The sequence below is a fragment of the Spea bombifrons genome, chromosome 7 (genome assembly GCF_027358695.1).
Source record: "Spea bombifrons isolate aSpeBom1 chromosome 7, aSpeBom1.2.pri, whole genome shotgun sequence".
In the NCBI taxonomy this organism is placed as follows: domain Eukaryota; kingdom Metazoa; phylum Chordata; class Amphibia; order Anura; family Pelobatidae; genus Spea; species Spea bombifrons.
Window position 1 is genome coordinate 39,501,893 of NC_071093.1, and position 19,963 is coordinate 39,521,855.

General features: G+C 40.3%; 1 protein-coding gene across 1 annotated transcript in view; it reads right to left on the reverse strand.

The window, feature by feature from the left end:
• Nucleotides 1-19,676, reverse strand: part of BAIAP3 (BAI1 associated protein 3) — a 65,654-nt gene extending 45,978 nt beyond the window's left edge. The window contains exons 1-2 of the mRNA XM_053472137.1: nt 19,494-19,676; nt 121-261 (exon numbers count right to left, since the gene is read on the reverse strand). Of these exons, the coding sequence (XP_053328112.1) occupies nt 121-251 (131 nt within the window). The 5' untranslated portion in view covers nt 252-261; nt 19,494-19,676. The remainder of the gene's footprint in view (nt 1-120; nt 262-19,493) is intronic.
• Nucleotides 19,677-19,963: the final 287 nt, after the last annotated feature.

A 19,963-nucleotide genomic window follows, 5' to 3' on the forward strand; every position in this document is an offset into this window, starting at 1 on the left:
CAGCACAGGGAGTTTATAATAAAAAAATAAAAAAATTTAAAGGAAAAGAAAAAAAATCATATCGTACACATAACAAGAAGAAGATGCAACTGTGCCCAAGAAAAACGTCCATAAAATTACCTGACAGAGCTAGAGGCCTGGCAGATCTCCTGAGAGGACATGTTAGATTCGGTCTCAGCTCTTCGGCGAAATGACTGTCGATTCTGCACTTGTCTTAGAACGCTGCTTTTAATCTCCAGAAGCGTTGACATGGTTATAGTCCTATAGGAAAATAAATCAGATGATAACTACGTAAACATGCTATGTAAACATTTGAGCATCTATCTGGGAACCCCCCACATGTGTTGGGTACTGATGGGTTGAGTTCAAACATATTTAGTAATGCCTCACCCAGGGCATCCTCTTAGACAGGGCCGGCCTGACAATGGAGCCGAGTGGGGCAACTGCTCCAGGCGGCACTTTTGAAGGGGCGGCCCAAGCCCTTCTCGGTCTTGGTGCCGGCTTGTAATGTTGACATCATTTCCGGCGCTCAGCATTACAAGCCAGCACCGAGACCGAGCAGGGAGACTCACCACAGGACTGCTGAAAGGTAAGTACAAGGGGGGGTAGATAATGGGGGGGCATTTTAAACTTCGCCCCAGGCGGCATTTTAACTTGGGCCGGCCCTGCTCTTAGAAGCCCCCTGTATCTACCTTCTCATGGGGGGTCCTTTTCTTTGCCATCTTATCCCCTTGCTCTGCCTGTATAGGTTGAACTACATAGGTATATGCCAGCTAGTCTAAATGGTCCGGTTACAGAGAAAAGTGATAACCATATACCATAACATATACCATAACATATACCATAACATATACCATAACGAGTTCCCCGATCTATATCTAAAAGATTCTTTTGGAATAAAGGTTCTATTCCACCTGCTCCTCTGAATTTAATTTTTTCCCCTTCCTATTAGCGATGGATGCCCAAAACATTTTTCCCAGAATCTATTCTCAAATCACATACAATTTTGCTTCATAGGAATACTTAGTTGGCATGTGTCAAGTGCTGATTGGTTGTTGCCATAGACGCTTAAAAGTTTCTGTGTTGTGTTTATGGGGGAGGTGACACTTTGGTCTCAGTGTGTTTTATATATAGATATATATATATATATATATATATACATATGTGTGTGTGTTATACATATGTGTGTTATACATATGTGTGTTATACATATAATGAGAACATATTAGATAGCCATCCTCTGCTTTATTGAACAGATAAAAATACTTGATCCCTGAATATAACCTCATTAAGGGAAGGCATTGAATATCCAGTATAACAGTAATTATACTTCAGTGTGACAGTAATTTAATTTATCAGGTTTTCATAAGAAGAGAATTACAGAAGATCAAAAATGTTACTCATTGTTAATTCTCAAAGTAATAAAAAAACACAATCCCTATCGAATAACGCGGCGCAAAATAAATGCATTGTCTCCTTCTGGATTTTCTCCGATTTCTATTAACCATTGTTATTCATTGTGGTTTCTATGCTAAAAGGTACACACATTGGGTTTACATAATGAACAATGAGTATGGGTTTGAAGAGCATTACCGACATAATTCATAGTTGGCTGGGGTGACTAAGTTCTACCCCCCCCCAAAAAAAATCACCATATACTCATACCCTATGCATTCAACACATAGTTTCCTTGCAAAAAAAGAATACTAAAGCCACTAATAAACATGAAAATAGCGACATATAATGCCCCTGTATTTAGAAGTTCAAAATGCATTGTTTTCAATGGGTTTAGAGACCGCCCATTGTCCTTAAGGGGTTAAGCTGTAGAAATTACATTCATTGCAAGGCTTTCATTTTTGGGTTGGCCACTTCTTAAGTTTATTAGTCATAATGATTGCCTATTTGTCCTTATGTGTTGATTAAATCCAAGTCACGTGATAAGTATACAGATTAAATATAATATTTTAAGTCTAATGGTGAACGCTTAGGATAGTTTGACAGTATATTCAAGAGGTAGTACACTGCAAGTATATGAGGTCATCGCCACGCCTAGAAACTGATTTATTGCATCACTCAAGACCATGGACATTATGAAACATTTTTAAGTGAGGGCACAAATGGATCTTGACCCTTCCAACCAGGAACCTCAATGATTTAGGAACATATAGCTTAATGGTATAGCATAGATAATTGCTGGTAACAAACTAACTGCGGATAAACTAAATTCCAGGTGTGGGTAAATGCCTCCTCTAGGGCTCACCTACGGACAAAGTGTCAGAGAGGTAAGAATAATAAAAAATATAGAAAAATAATAAAAAAATAGCCACAGACACGGTTAATAATCTCTTGATCACCAGCCTAGGTCGTAAAGATTAGTCTTGTATATTTTGTCTTAATAACCAGCTGTACTTCATGTATTCATAAAGGGTAAATTAGAAAATCTAGCAAACGCTTCCCTATAGAATTCATACCCAGCAAAATGGTAACATATGCAAAATACTGTGATACAAATCAAATAAACAGGAATAATTCCCCTCTCCTATTTGAGATATGAATAATCACCATTTCAGCCTCACGTGTTTTACTCTTTTTGGATGGCTGATATGGCAGTGTCATGAGATCAATTATCATTCAAACAGGACAAAGGGGGAACAAGGTTGGAAGAGAACATCTACTAATTAGGTATAAATATTCTTTTATTTCTTTTTGGCAAGCCAATTAAAACGTGATCATGGCTGACCTTTTGAAAGTGTCATGCAGACACAGAACACCGCCGTTTTCCAAATAATTTGTGGCCAGAACTCCCAAGACTCCTAAAGCGGTTCAATTCCCTTTTAATTTCTTTAGTCATTACAGAAAGGGAATAGGGCTTTATGATGATAAGCAATGGTTGTGATTTCTAAAATGACTCCAAATAAATGCAGTCTGATCCCTGTTCTCTCCATGTAAATGTCAACGGTTCCTTCAGAGACTGCGGCGTTCCAGAAGAGCTTTGAATGCAATGAATAAAAAGACAATGTGGAGCGAACTCGTCAGCCAACCGCTCAGCAGGATCGTGTTAGCATCTGAATCATAAAGACTCCCCGGCCAAAATCCAATACTTCACACACCTTAGTCTCGGAGCTAAACCAGCCTTCGAGTGCTCATGGCTGACCTTAGTCTGCATTTGGTATTAAGATGTAGATTGTCATTGAAATTGGAGCACTCTTAAAGTAATGGGATTATTAAAGAAATTGGTAGACAATGTTGGATGCTTGTACTCTCATTTAATTGTTTAACAAAAGTCTGCATAATCCCTATGATTCTAACCGTTTATAGAACAAAAGAAGAAACTGGTGGAGTTCATTAGATATACGTTAAGTATTCTAAAGATACTTGGAATCATATAATCAGAAGAAGCTGAGATGTTCACCATAAGGTACAGAGGTGTTCACCGGTGGCATAACAAAAATCGCCCCAAGCTATTCCCATGCGCACACACTAACACATACAGTAACATCCTTACATACACACTAGGGCACACACACTTACACACACAGTAATACAAGTAGTTACACAAACTAACACACCCAAACACCCAACTTTCCCTACGTGTCAAAAGCCAAAAAAATAGCTTAATTGAGTAAGGGGCTTCTTTTGGATCAAAAGCAGGAAGGATAGGTAAAAGAGTTGGAACTTGATGGCAATAAGTACTTTTTTCTCGTTAATTACTATGTTACTATGGTATGTGCAGCCCGTGGTTTGGGACCTCCACAATTACCCCATTACACCTATGGTGTTCACAACAAGGCTTGGGGACCTCATTGGCGCCTTATTGGAATGCCCACCAGAGAGCCTACTGCTGCCTTTACCAGCTGGGAGCAAATTAATTCATTAATACGGTTGGAGGCAAAAGAGGACATTGCTTTAAGAAGGCATTCAAAGTTTTACCTTGAAGAAAGGTGTTTCAGGTCTTCAAGTCAGAACGACTCCTTATTTTTAGATCTCAAGAATATGAGGTGTCTGAGATTCCACCTCAAGAGGATTTTGGTCTAGTTTCTTCATCATTACATAACCACTCTCTGGACTTTTCATTAAGGACCTTCCTATCAGATACCGGAAAGAGTACGTTGTACTGGGTCCCATCCTAGCAAGGAATGAAGGGGCTTGAAAGAATTACAGATTAAGGGTTACTCGTCAGCAGAGGGCTCCTCCTGGGGCTTTATACCAGTCTTTCTCCTTTATGGGTTCTTATCCATCACATCAATGTTTTTATGACTCTCTGTCCCCCCAATATTTTTCCACTCCTCTCTCTCCACTGCCGGTTTCAGGAGGCCATATTGTATTTGCAGCATTTTAGGAATATACTGCGCTGCATTTGAACTCTTAAAATAAATGTAGCTATTTAAATGGATTCCTTCTGTTTTATATAAGATGCTTAGCAGATGTAAACAACATACTGTCAGACACCTTCACAAAACGGTGTTTGTTGATAGTGTTTTAAGGAGCAACAGTTACGAAAACATATTGCGGTTCCGTTGCTGACAGCTGACACATTGCATTCACAAATATAATTTCCCAGTATGCTAAAAGCATTTTGTGCAATTGGAAAATTAACTCCCATTGTCAGCAGTCAAGGCTAACAGAATGAGGCTGTGTTTCACGGCTTTTTACAGCAACATCAAAAATAAAGAAATAAATAAAGAAAACCCACATACTACATCGGATCTGAACCCTCTCGGAGCGCTCTATTTTGCACAGAATACCGGGGAAAGTATAAGGGCACAAATCTTATTCAACCCTACAGAGGTGATTAGGTTATGGGGTAAAAAGGGCCAAGTGCCACGGGTTGTTTGTCCCAATTGGGCTAGCCAAGCTCCAACCTTCTTATTTACAACTTTACGCCTGTGGCCCCAACTTGGACAGACTGGATCTGAGTCCAGTTCTAGAGCTGGTTAAGTTTTCTTAAATACCTTGTTACTCTCCTACTTTTTCACAAAACTCCTGGGTCATCAGCGCTAGGTGCGCCAAGAAGGCAATAACGCTTTCTCCGAGTTATTGTTCTCATTAAGACATCGGCACAGACTAGCATGAGAACTTTGATACCTGGTCTATGGGTCCAGCTAGGCTTGTCACACCTTTCTTTGTTACTTTAAATCGGTTGACGTGGAGGAACCTGAGACCACCTCTTGGGATTTCAACATCAAACCTTTGTTTTTCTCCTGCTCGATGAGAATCCCTGGCTTCCTATATTGAGGGTCACATCGTATTTCTTTTTCTTAGCTGGAAAGCCCTTGGACCGATACAAAATTCTCTCAACCTTCACTACCTCTGAAGCTAGACTGACTTTGATTGCTCAACACCTTACAGCCTCATACTTCTAAACTACCACAGAGACGTTCTCTTTCTCCTTGTCTGGTTACCAAAGATTACCAATGACTCTTTCTTCGTTTTAATGATACGTCTCTAGCTCATCCGCCTAACACGTGGAACATTGTATTTACTCTTCCCCATAGGAAACACAATTGGGTACACAATACGGATGCAGAACTCCTACATTTGATCGCGTACAATGAGAATTAGAATGCTCTATGTATGTCGAATCTGAACAACCAATAGATCAAATATTGTATTATCACGCTGGCAGGTGAAAACGTTAATATTAGATTAATAAAAATAAATCAAAGTAGGTTATAGTTGGAACTGGAATAGGGAGAAACATGTCTGTCTAGGATTCTATGAAAGAACTATACGAAATAGAATATTCTGAGCTTTGAAATGACCTCCAACGGTAAAACGCACGTGAAGTTTTAGAGATTTCGTTCAAAATCATTTGATTTTTCTCTTGAACTTTAGAAATGTGGAGAACGAGTAGGGGGTGGTGGATTTAAAGAACAAGCTGCCAATCTCTGCTCTACAACACAGGAAAAAAAGTATTTTTCCAAAAAGAAATCAGCTCAGAACAGAGACCTGAAACACAATGCGCCGGATCATATCCCCTACGTTAGGAGGCAGCCAAATTAGAGAAAAGAGAAGCATCATGATTCACATGGCCAGTGCTGCTCGGGTACAGAACCAGATAAATCCACCTTTCTGTTCATGTTTACCATTAGGACAGGGAGAATCTGGAGCTTTAAACATTTACCCATCTGCAGTATCTCATCAATTAAGATAAAATGTGTTTCGCGCTTAGATCAGGTCTCTTAAAAATTAGAATTTGATGGCAGACCTGACCTATTTGGCCCATCTAGTCTCCTAATTTTTTCCGACCTTAATCAGTCCTTGGTCTTATCCTAGATTCAGGATAGTTTATGCCTGTCTCGTGCATGTTTAAATTCCCTCGCTTCTGCCTAGCTGGCTGTTTCCAATTTGGAAGTCACTAGCGGTTAAACACCAAGTATTTAATAACCCTCAGCCAGCCAAAAAACACCCCCCATTTAGAACATTGCAATATAAGCGGTTAATTTGCCAGCTGCATTTGGAGATAAGATGATCAGATTTTGTAAATACAATGAAAGGGCTTTCTAATGCATTATTTATATGATTTAATGGGAGAAGGGGGTATACACTGTGTCTGATGGAATTAAAAAAATAACTGTATCCATAATAATAGAAACGTCATCAAAAATACATTTGTCTTGTGTGAGGGAAACTCCAGGCAATTTTTCATTTGCTCCCTTTGCAAATACACAACCCCGCCCCGTGCATTTGCCCATATCTGCCCATGTCCATACCCTCTGGGTGGCGGGGTCTTGACATGCCCAACTCCCCGCCCATTTTCCCTTTAAATGGGAACGCCCCTGGCATCAGCGGGACCCGCCCACCGACGTCACGGGACCCCCCCACACTGATGTTAGTGAAGAAGTTCCCAGGTATGCCTATGTCCCATTTGTTACAGGACAGTCCTGATTTTAGGGCACCGTCCCGCTGTCCTACCAAGCACCACCACCGTCCTTTGACTAGTCCAGCAAGCGGTGAAATCGACACATTTCAGTGGTAGGACAGGTGAGGTAGGAGAAAGGTGAAGTCCCTGCCTCTAACCCTCCGCCTAACCATGTCCCCAATGAAGGTGTCCCCAATTGGACCCTTGAAATCTTCGGGAGTATGCTTTGCCTCTTCCCCAGCCCTCTAGCTCCTGGGCTTGCAGAGACATGTTTAGCCAAACATATTTCCTGCTTGCCAAAGCGCATTGAACACCATATTTATCTCCGGTCAGCGCTAGAGCTCTACGGGTTAGCTGTCACACCCCAATGTCCTATATATTAAGTAGATCTGTGCTATAGAGGAGGATACTTAAAATTCCCTTTATTCCTCTATTGCCAAATTCTGGTGTACCTCCGGTAGTTCTGCCGATGACGGCCCTGGCGCTTTAAGGCCAGCAGCTGCCCGATGACGTTAGTGCGGCAGACGACTGGATATGCATGGCGCACACTGCGTTTTCATGCCCACGTGGCGTGCAGCCAGGCATATCCCACCCCTGGCCGCATGCTGCAGCTCCTGATCTGCCGCTGGAGCATTTACCCGGCGTGCCGGATTGCAGCCTATTGGGGCATTTGCGAAATGACCATCACAAACCCCGTTTCTCATTATGTCTGACAGCTTGACTCGTTTTTTTTTATCACTTTAAAACCAACACTTCCCTTCAATGGTTTATGTTGTTTGTTTCAAGCGATGCTTTGAATCTAATTTCCAGTTCAATAAAACGAGTGAAAAAGGGGAAGCTAAAAAAAATAAAAACAGGAAAAATAAAATGAAAAAATATTGTGGCATTAAATCTATTTATAGGTATGATTTTATCTTTAAAAACAAGAAAAGATACCAGCGCTTTTATCAGGCGGCTTCATTTTACGTTCATGAATTCCTTCTTGCTACTAAAGTATATTTATATAATGCATAATACAGAAATCTCTCTAGATTCAGAGTATCAGAAGATATAAACAAGTCATTTTTTCCTAATTTTATGCATCCATGGTCGGTGCCAGGCAGACATCATACCAAACCATAGGTGATCAAACACCCCCCAAGAGTAAAGAAGCTTCTAATTCTAGATATATTTATAAATAAGTATATTTAAGTAAATAGTGGTCCTCAAAGGAGTCTTCAGGTCTTCTGACCCATAAAATGAATGTAGGAATGTTAAAGTTCCTAGGTGTAGGTTTTATGAAATGGGTTTGGCCGAAGGGCTGCTGGGTTGAAATGAAAAATCAATTTGGCTTCTGATCAATTGAAATTTTGAGATGTCAGCCCTTAGTCCAACGTGTCTTACGAGGAACCAAACCCATTTCATTTCCTACAGGAGCGGAATCTGTCTGAACGATCAGAAAGGGCTAATTTTAGAACGGCGGCGAGATTAGTACCGTAGGATTCAGCCCAACGTCTGAAAACAACAAAAACTTGTTAAAAAATACTAAGAAGAGGCCATCGGTCGTGCTGTTTGGAGGCGGCAAAAAAGGTCGAGAGCGAGTTATAGAAATAAAAAACAATAGTGCTACAGACTGAATCGAAACAAAAACATTTGCATTCATTAAATCTTCACACAGCCCAGTATCGTAGGATAATTATACTTTATAAAATTTACTTTGCATATTAAAAGGAATTTGTTCTCCCCATCACGATCGTATATATGGAGAAATGGTTCCATGAATAGTATATAACAAATGCGTAAGATGGGTGCAATTATGTACTGTGCTCCACAATACAGAGACTCGGTGTGAATAACGCTGAAACAGAAACATTTCATTAAGACTTTATAGAAGTCCCCCCTCCCCCGAAATATTTTTTCCAGGAAAACTCATTTTCTGAGGCAGCGGTGACAAAAGCATAGCGGGGACAAAGCCAGATGCAGAGGGTCCTTGTATTTGTCTCATATAACCTCAAGTTGGAATGGGAGGATGAATTTCCGCTGGTGCTACTCCATTTCCGTTGAGTGGAGGTGAGCCAGTGGTCACGCTGACGCGTGATGGAAGAGACTCTTACGGTCATACAAAATCATATGTGCATAAACTCTAGGGTTCAGCCATAACCACATGCATATATCTATTGAAACAGGCAGGATAAATTGGGGCAGACAACACACTTTCACATGAGGATTCAAGGAAGTTACTGGGTGTATTTGCCAATTGTTTCAGGAAATGTTATCTGTGCTGTGGATTATCATCGTATGTATGTGATTGAGAATGTAATCGCGTATATCCACCAAAGGCCAATCAAAATCATGGCTGAAAATGTACATGAGTTTTTTTAGACCCTCCAGATCCTCTATCACCCTTCTCTGGAGGACACTTTGTGGTTGCAAAGCTTTACCATGATCCCCAGAGATGGGTCATGCTGGTGGAAAGTTTTGGGGAGCACCACCAGTAAGGGGAGCCAAAGACCCTACCTTTCTCTCTGGCCTTCTGGCTGGAGCTGGGTGGGGGACAATATTGGGGTGACTTGACCTCATCACAGAGCGCTATGGAGCTAAGTACATCGGGCTTAAAAACAATAAATAGTAGGTCACAAAGTCACAGAAAAGGTCTTTTAAAAGTCCTACCACCCAGTCACATTTAAAACCAACCGAGTCCCTCTTCAGCCATTCCAAATGTTGGAAGGCTTTAACACAATCACCAAAATCATAAGGTTTCCATCTAATGGAGCTCAGGACCGAGCCCTTTGGTGCACATCTCTTCCCTATAACAACGAATAAATATTAGAAGACAGAAGGAAAGCAGGAACTTCTCTCTAGCGGATTTAAGACGAAAGCCGTTTTAATAAATGCAGACACGCTCCTTTTAACAGAGATATAATAGATATTTCCCTTGCAAAGGAAATGAGTATTCAGGGGGTCATGTAACATTAATCAAAAAATACAGCAGGCAGGATAAATCATCATTTACGTATTCTTCATGTTCATAACATCGAAGAAAGGCTTCTGCCTCCCAAACATCACCATGGAGATCCTTGTGTAAACATTACTGTTCTCATTAGTAGAACCTTGTATTCTACAAATTGACATCTTTACAACGTGTATGGAGGTTACACGGGGAACACATACACACCAATGTATGTTCTCGTCACCAGGATCATTTAACTCTTTAAACACAGGTTTTTCATAAATTATAATTTCATGTTGAAATGTAATAATTTACATTACATTCATGAATAGAGCACCAGTAGATTCTGTAGCGCTATTAAAATAGTAATAATAATAAATAACATTCAATATATAACATATATATATATATATGTTGACTGGTATTAAAAATAAATAATAATAAAATATTAAAAATAATGTATTGTAGAATCTGGGGTGTTAATTCCATTCTTTGGAATCGGAGCAGCTGTAAAGGGCTATAAATAGTGAAAGTTAAATAAATTGGTGCCCCCCCCCCATATGAAGGGTGGTACATTCTCATACTATACATTTTTATTCTCATACTATACATTTTACAGGTCAAGCCTCCTACAGAAGGAAGAAAGATGGAGCCATAAGATTTGCCCTAATAAGACAGATGATGTTTAAACAGTCGATATTTTATATAAAATACATTTATAATGAAAGCATGTTAAAATGTTCTTTGCTAACTTGTTGTGGACCAGTGATACACTCATGTGCTTGGCCATAGAAAAGGAGGACACTGGGTACAAAAAAACAGATGCGCTGGAGGCCAACTTTCCTGTGGTTTTCCCCAGTTTCTACAACTGCCACTTTATGCCACAAATTAATGTGTAACTCATGTCACAAAATGGGTTCTGCTCATCACTTCAAAGATGAGGCATGAGCCATGCATACAGAGAAGCTTAAGAACAACTCAAATGATGACAGAGAGCCACTATGGTCCTATTAGGCAGCTGCCTGTCCTCGGTTGAGTTGTTCTCTTAATTTTTTTTTCACCCTTTGGACAAACTCTTGAGGCTCACCTCCGGTGTAAAGGTGAGACCGGACATGGACCTCCTTGCTCACTTCTGCCTAGGAGGACACTAACCAGACTCCACCGCTGAAGCCCATGAAGGCTGAACTGTATATTTGGGGTTATTGGTTCCTTCATACAGAAGAAAAGCTAAAACTTGGAAAGCTCATGAGTCAAGAAACTCCCTACAGCAGGTCATGAAGCTACTGCCTGTCCTTGGTTGAATTGTCCTCAACCTTTTTCTATGTATGTGGGTATCTGCCATCCATAAAATAACAAACCACCATTTTTTGTTGCAAATTTCATCATTTCCATAAGAAAATGTATGGAACAGAACTACGCAGTCTTTTCGGGCATGTCGCTTATTGTAGCAGTTGTATCAGGGTATCCGGTTGCTGGAATCATTTACCCATACACAGATATATGTCAAACGCTGGCACGTGTCAAAACATGGAGTGTCTTTAGCAATTACTACGAGATCAAGATTGAAACAATTACCGTATTTGCTCGATTATAAGACGAGGTTTTTTTCAGAGATAATACTGGTAAAACTTTTTTCCTATAGGGTCGTCTTATATTCAGGCTTTTTCTTTTTTTTTCTAAATTAATATTCAGATTTGGGGGGTCGTCTTATAATCGAGCAAATACGGTACATTTCCATATATTGTATAAGAGTGAACTCCATAGAGTGGAAAGATTAATACCCTAACTTAAAACTTGGGTAATTCCACCAATTTAAAAACAGTCTTATTTTTTCTTCCTGTAAGAAACTTGAGCACAAAGTAAAGTGTGCAGTAGGGACGACAGAAATTCTCTGTATATATATATATATATATAGCCCATGGTGATGTTCACAGTCAGACGAAGGTTCTAAAAATTCTGGAAAATGTGTGAGTCTTCTATCCTAATTCTGCAAACAGTGAACAGATTAGACAATTGTTTTGTCCTGAGATAGCAGTCGCGTTTAGTAATCTTTGATTTCACTACGTTACGCACCAATTAACCTTCTGCGTCTAAACAAGTTGGAGAATAAATATAACGCAAAACCTAACCGGCCATAAATGATGACTCAGTGGAGCTTCGGTTCTATTTTCTGCCAGACTACAGGTTATTCTATTAGATATATTAGTATATTCGATTATTCTATAAGTGTGTTTTTTGTATGTTATGTAAGTTAACAAGTTAAAGGTGCAGTCCCACCTGCCGTATAACACAGTATAACACATCATTGCTAGACCTGATGAAAGTCCTTTCCAGACCAAATTCTGTATTCAAGTAAAATCTTGCCCTCGTTCCTATTTATTGTCACGTGACACAGAAGCACTGACAGGTTGTTGCCATAGAATCGGGAAAAAAACTTTTTTTCAGTGCGTTATTTCTGTGATTAAACTTTCAGATGAAAGAATAATATTTGCCGAGATTCATTTGAGCAAAAATACTGGAGAGCTCGGTATCTTAACTAAGTGGAACGGCACCTTTAAAAAGTAGTTATTGCTTTGCTACGGTCACCATCATAGGTTATCATTCTATCAGTATTCATGTCAATGACCTTAATTGTTGCCTAGTGTTTCCGTTCCTATGTTTTCTGATAACGCTAATGGTTGAGTGGTTTAGAACATACATTTGTAGTGTTTGCTTCATGAATTCTAGCGACTGCTTGTGTTCCTCAACAGGATATCAAAGAACATCAAAAAATGCTTTATTTCAGTATTTTCTTGTAATACCATGGAATTTTTCAGATGAATGACGGGCTATTTTTACCCAATTTATCAATATTCAGTGGTGGCATTTGATCAGCATGGATCTTTGAGTACAGCCATGTTATTCAAACCCCCACAGAATCACTGCATTAATCACAGACAACATAATCTGTTTCAAAGCATTGTGTGCCTTCCCGTATTAATTTCATTTATAATAAATAATACAATATGCTCATGCAATAGTCATGGTGGCCTCTATCACCAGTAATATTTGCACGTGCACACTAGATGTGGCCATCTGAATGAAACCCCTAGAAATGCTCCAATAGCCGTTCACAAGTCAACGCAACTCGGATACCTTTCCTCTGTTACAAAAATCAAGATTCATGCTCTTTGGGCGATTTGCCAACCTTGACCTCCTCTTACTGGCACACCGGGCCAATGCCTAGTGGACTGCTGCCCAACATCGCTCCATATGCACCCAATCTGCTGCTCCATGAGCATAAAGCGTAACGTCCGGCCTGTCATTTAGTGCCGTCGGTTGTGCTTACATCATTAGGTGGCCACTGGCCTTAAGGTGCCAGGGCCTCCTCGTTATACCCAGTCCACCCCTGCTCCTCACTCTTTCACAGTTGCTGTTTTCTATGTCTTGACCTTCTTTAAAAGAACGTCCGCTTACCTTGTACTGCAATCCAGAAGCTCCAACCATGAGCCTCGATCCCCTCGAAATGTCTCACTAAGAAAGGTGGAACAGGTAAACAGAGGTATACTTCGCGGACAGGTACAGGGAACCGCTCTGCGTCGGGTAGCCTATCACTAGTTTCCTAGGCAGTATTTAAGGTTAAGTATCTATGTCCTGCTTGTTTGCCAATCGTTCATGCTGAAACGTAACGCATTACAGTCAGGTGACTGCTGACTGTTTACTACTTGGCTTACAATCTCACGGACAGAAACACATTTGTGGAACCAGGCAAAAGACAAGTATTTTAATGTTCACCTTCCTCCTGACTTGTGTGCTACCAGCGATGATCTCATGGACTAATCGTCGGAAAGAACAATTTGTGATGAACACCTGTATTTTTTTTCCAATTGGTCAAGCCAAACATTGAGAGGGCAATCATATCATTTAATAAACACTTAGAAGGCAGTCATAAAGAGGGTCCAAAAGTTCAGCTGACGTATGGAGGCAGCTCCAAAGAGGTTCAGAGCATCTCGATTTCATTTAATTAAAACTGTTTTGTGTTCTGATGGTCGTTGTATAGGCTTCCCTTTGACTGTTGGGTCACCAGCACAGAAGTAATCGTGACATCCTCCATAGTTTGTTCGAAATACGACTTCATCACACCCAGAAGCCGTGTTTTAGTGCAGTTTTTTTGCATTTGTTGTGCAGTTTTTTTGCAGAGGCTCCTTATAACGGTGCAAGAAGAGGAGAAGCCCATCGAGAGTAATGGCTTTTAATTAGCTAGCCTCAATGCCACTACAATAAAGTGTTCCAAGACAGGTAGACAGAACGTCATTGGTTATCTAAAGATAATTAAAGGAACATTTCAAAAGATAAAAAAAATTATCAGATGTGACAATGCGGCTTGGGAATTAATGAGATATCGGCATGATGAGATTTTTTAACCCCCCCCTCCTTTTTTTTTACCCTTTCTGCACCACTGCCTTGATAGAGAAATGCCTTCCTAAGTGTTGCTATGGTAACCTCTTTTCTAACAACAAGTGAATGAATTGCCTTTTAACATTTCCCATATTGTAAATGTCCAGCTGAATGCTACCTCTGGAAAGCAGAAAAATATAACAAAAAATGTCAAGCATTTACAAAAAAGGAAACAAAAACAAGTTACACTCTGGAAATGGATACATCAGGGATTCTAATTTAGAAGGACTTGTATTGTCCGCCACAAAGCTTCCCCAGGTTATATCTCCTCCAACTTTGTATATCGAGCTGCATTTATGGTCACCAATTGCCCCATGTCCAGAGAGAGGCATCAGGCGCTACTAATGTGATGAGTTCTTAGCAAAGTAAAACATAATTCAATCAAGTCTGCTACTCTCCTTGACCACAGATGGAAAAAAACACCAGACCATCTATATCCATGCCAGAAATAAAGAAGAGTGTCATAAATACACACCTGGGAACTTCTCAGTGTGGGCTACCTGAAGAGCTCTCTCTTTCTTTGGGAGTGGCTTTGTGTGGAGGCAAGGCTAGCCATATGTGGGGGTGGGACTAGACGCAAGAGATAGGGCTAGTCACTGATAGGCTTAAATGAGATGGGAGTAGGAAGGGCAAGTGGGTGTGGAGTTGGGTGTGGCCAAAGGCAGCTCCCCTGCCCAGAGAAAGAGGAAAGTGACCTGGAGATCCAGAGAAGCGGCGCTTAACCCAAAGACTCCGAGTCAAACTTGTAGATTTCCCAGGGCTGTATGTATGTATATATATATATATATATATATATATATATATATATATATACCTATACCTATATACATATACAGACACACTTTAATATAAACTCCAATAAAACTACAATTGAAAAAAAAGGCGATGAAAACATCAAACAATTGTTCTCAAATACAGGTTGGAAGATCTGCTCCTCCACATGTTCCAGGTGCTTGGTTTCCTGCGATCTCCTCAGTTACCTGTTTCTGATTTTGTCAAACATGGATGAGTTTTCGGTTTTCACACAATTACATACTGCACGGCTTCACATATCCACGCCGGCAAGTCATCATGGCTCCTGGATTATGGGCTCCTAAATGCTTATGCCATTTTATATTAATGTATCACTATAATGACCTTATTGTCTGGCTCCTAATTCCTACACACATTTGCCAAACCACAGAGTACTAGAGAAAGACACATTTCTGATGTTGTGACTTCCACTGGGAAATAACTACGAACCGCATGGTGGGATTCTAGAAGATCTTATAGTGGATGCTTTACCTTGAAACCCCTTAGCGTTGACCAATGTTCTGACTCGATTGAGACTTGACATTGCCTAGACAAACTGGTATTGGACGTACGTGAAAGGGGTGAAGGGCACATTACTAGAAGGCTAGCAAAGTATATTCCACGATAACGACCATGTTGGTAAGGAAGGCCACCATCTTTTCTAAAAAGAATATCTTTGTGCAATGACCAGTGATACTTCCCCATTACCTAGCGCCAAAATGGGTTATACAATCCAGAAATCAGGACTCCAAAACCCCAATTTGTAAGACTGACTCAGTATGCTGAATATAACATGTTTCCTAATCCACATGCTGCAGAAACATGTTGTAACACGATATATATATATATATATATATATATATATATACATATATATACATATACATAAGCATACACAACTGCAAACTGCATTCAAGTCTTTTTAAATGATTTTCACATCTCTGGCAGAATCATGAAGCAGACCAGTGTCTTTATTGAGATAAATGAATCATTTTGAATTCTCCCGAGCATATCTGAGGCCAAGCATTCCCTGGATAAAATGTGTTCATTTTCTTCAATTGAGGATTTAGTATGGAACACCACCTGCTTGAATAGAGGTGATTTTTTTGGTGCCAGCAGATAACAGTTTGTGCCATATTTTACGGCTGGCAAACCTCAAAACCCTTTTTGGCAAACTGATTGAGGCTATATTCATAGACAATTAGCGCATATAATCCGAAATAGAATTACCTTTTTTTTTCTTAAGTAATAAAATATGAAAAGTGACTAATATTGTATATCTGGAGCAAAATGGAGATTTCATCTTAAAAATGCTATGTCTGTACTTAGTTTCACAACGATGGGTTATTGGAAAGTCTGGAATACTTTGTTACGCTCCGGTGCTCAACAGCGCTAACCTGCTGGAAATAGGTTTTTGGCCACAAACTGTGTATACATTTTGGTTAACCATTTCAACCTTGATTTATTAAATAAATATTTATTATTAAATAAAGCAGTGACAATAAAAGGAACAAAATTGAACATTTTGTATAGTTTCTTTTTCTAGTAAACAGAGGTTCTATATTAAAGGGACAGTTTAATGTTCCACTCACCCTCACCAAAGAATGCATGTTAAAGTATTGAATACTTTAATAGGCAGTCTTTAAAAAAACAAAATAAAAATCTACTTATCTTATGAGATCCAAAGCTTCAGCTCCCAACCTCCTCCTCCTCCTCCATGCCGATTGGCTGCTTGAAGCAGCCAATCAGTGTTGAGAAAGGGCTCCGATTGAAATCAATTGGAATGCTCTGCCTATGCATGCGCGTGGTCTTGTTAGACCCCTCGCTGGAAATGACTAGCCGTGGTATTTCACATGTCAACCAACACATGCATGACAAATAGCTGGTAGGCGAGGAAAGAGCCACATGCCAGATAATATGAATATATAAAGGGACATCCCTTTTGTCATACACTGATCTCTCAGTTGTCATATAACCTTGACTTTTCAGGGTGGTGCTGTTTACTACCGCTGCTTATGAAGAATTGTGTAAAGCCACAACAAAACTCGACAAACTGACCCCCAACCACAGACATTCTCCCCAACATCATGGTGTCCTATCTGTGTGCATCGGAAGGCTGGCAATGGGGGCAGAAAGGTAAATGCACCCTTGGATTCCTCCTAAAGATCTGGAGTGTGTTTTACTTGCAATTCTACAAATAGCCACTAGGGTGTCTAGAGAAAAATGGCCCTTTTTACACTTAATTCTTTCCATGTTCGTTTGGATTGACCTGCATTCTATATATGTGTTTTGGACAGAACGGAATCCTGTCTCTGGGGCTGAAAGGGGCCAGGAAAACATTGCCTACCTTTTGTCACTTGTGGTTTGCGTAACTGACAAGGATGAAAAGAAAAATGTTCTGGTGCAAAATCATAAAAGTGGTGCAGTGGTTGCAAGAACCATTGGGTCCAAGAGGTTTCAGGACAACCCATTGTCAATCAGAACACACTAAAGCCTCTGCGACAAATACAATGATGACATCGGAAACATGACTTTTTTTATAGGAAAATATTGTGTAAACTATATTATTATTTCATTTTTAAACACAAACAGTCCGATGAATGTCCCAGGAACTTAATTAATGAGCAAATACAAAGGTTTGCTAAACAATACTTCTGAAGTCATCAAAGCACAAAACACCCACTTATCGCTAATTTATTACAAATGTGCAATATGAGCTCATCTCGAAGCATCTGAAACTCTCACCAGTTATCTGCGAAAGAGGATTCACAACAGGAGAAGTTTTTAAAGGTCTTTAATAATATTGGTAGAATGAAAAAAACTATGTTGTTAAAGATCACATACCCTACAGCGTTGCCTGTTGCCCCAGAGCCCAGACCACACACGCACTTACAAAGAGGACATGCAATTAATATGAAGGTGGGCAACCGATTTCAACAATAATATTATTAATATGATGGCCAACTGACCACAAAAAGAAGGCAGAAAAGTAAAAAGCAATACTTCAGCTCCCATCACACATAGCCAATGATATACAAAAGAAGATGACAGTGACAATCAACAGGTGATACACTTCTGCATTGCACAAGATGGCAACCTCTGTCACTTTAGAATCTATGGATTACAACACACATCACGCCCAGCCATGGAGAGAGGATACAAAAGCCAAAAAGAAAACCACTGCTGGGTTGATGCACAACATATTGCACTCTATATGTTGTGGACTACAATGCCCATCAAGCTCAGCAGCAGCTAAATAAAGGAGATGATATACTGTTATGATCTGGCCAGTCTGGATTGCCAGTTACTGGGGACCACAACCTCATCACACCCTTTCCTGTGTGTCTGGCTCAGCATAATGGGAGTTATCAGCCAGAGTGCAAGATTGCAGGTGATTCTTGGTACTTGGGCAATCATTTCAATAATAATAATAATAATAATAATAATAATAATAGACAAATTTCAACAATGCAAAGCTAGTTAAAGGAATCAGCCATTCAGAATCTCCCTGGATGTGAAACTGGTAACTTTGGGTCAGATTTGGGGGATTTAATAAAACTGCAGAGGGCACCTGATCAAAAAAAACACCGGAGCCTTAACATCAATTTCAATAAAAGTACAGGGTCAGGGGCTTTTTATTCAATTTATCGTCAGTCTAAGAAGCGCACAGATAAGAGAACAATAAGGATCATCCTGAAAGCCATAACCCAGGCACCTGTCACAAGTACACGTATTGGAAATGACAAGCAGAGCTCAATTAACTGCCCTTCCAATATTACAAAGAAATGGGTTATATGAGAAGAAGAAAAAAAAACAAAAAAACATTGCTAGTTAACCCTTTGTTTGCTGAAGCTTTGCTTTCTCTATGCAGATGCAAACCAAATAAAGTCACATTCTGATAATTATCTTTCTCAACTCATCCAGTATATAGATGGCTGGCTGTCAACTAAAACATTCACCATTAGCAATGCCCGTCACACAATTAAACAAATATGAAACATCTGGATCTAGATTTAAACAGCTTTCCCATTAATATATAAATATATATATATATATATATATATATATATAGATATGTGTGTGTGTGTGTGTTTGTGTGTGTATATGTGTATATGTGTGTGTATGAGTGAGTGTATATATATATGTGTATATGTGTGTGTATGTGTGTGTGTATGTGTGTGTATGTATGTGTGTATGTATGTGTGTGTGTACAAATATTTAAACACGCAGGTGGTGTAAAAAGAAGGTGATATGCAGGTTTTTATAGCAGAAATACACAAAAGACAATATTTACTTCTTATTTATAAAATAATGTGAAAAGTATATATATTGTTAATCACTCACCTTAACTTCTGCAGAGGCGATAAACAACTTCCTAGTGTAGCTGGGGTAAGGAGAATCAGGGCAGGTATCGGGGCAGATGCGGAGAGGGATGGGGATGACTTGGTCCAGAGGATGCAGGGAGAGCCTTACCTGTTGCGGGTGGGTGAGGGAGTCTCCGGACAGGCAGCTCCAGATCAGCTACCCCCGGGCTCAACAGCTGTAAGTTACCCCGGGCTCAGCAGCTGTAAGTTACCCCGGGCTCAGCAGCTGTAAGTTACCCCAGGCTCGGTTGCGGTAAGTTACCCCTGGCTCGGTTGCGGTAAGTTACCCCTGGCTCGGTTGCGGTAAATTACCCCAGGCTCGGTTGCGGTAAGTTACCCCAGGCTCGGTTGCGGTAAGTTACCCCAGGCTCGGTTTATGTCCCGCAGCCAGCAGCTACATCCAGGATGCGCTTTACCGAGCGCTGCCTCTCCTTATATGGTGATGGGGCGGGGCAGTGAGGACAGGCGGAGACCTGAGGCTGCAGAAGCCGCTGCCCGTAACGTGCTCCCCGTTCCCAGCGCCAGGCAGCCGGTAATACCCCGCCGCGCAACTACCCGAGCGCAGCCGCTGCCCCATTT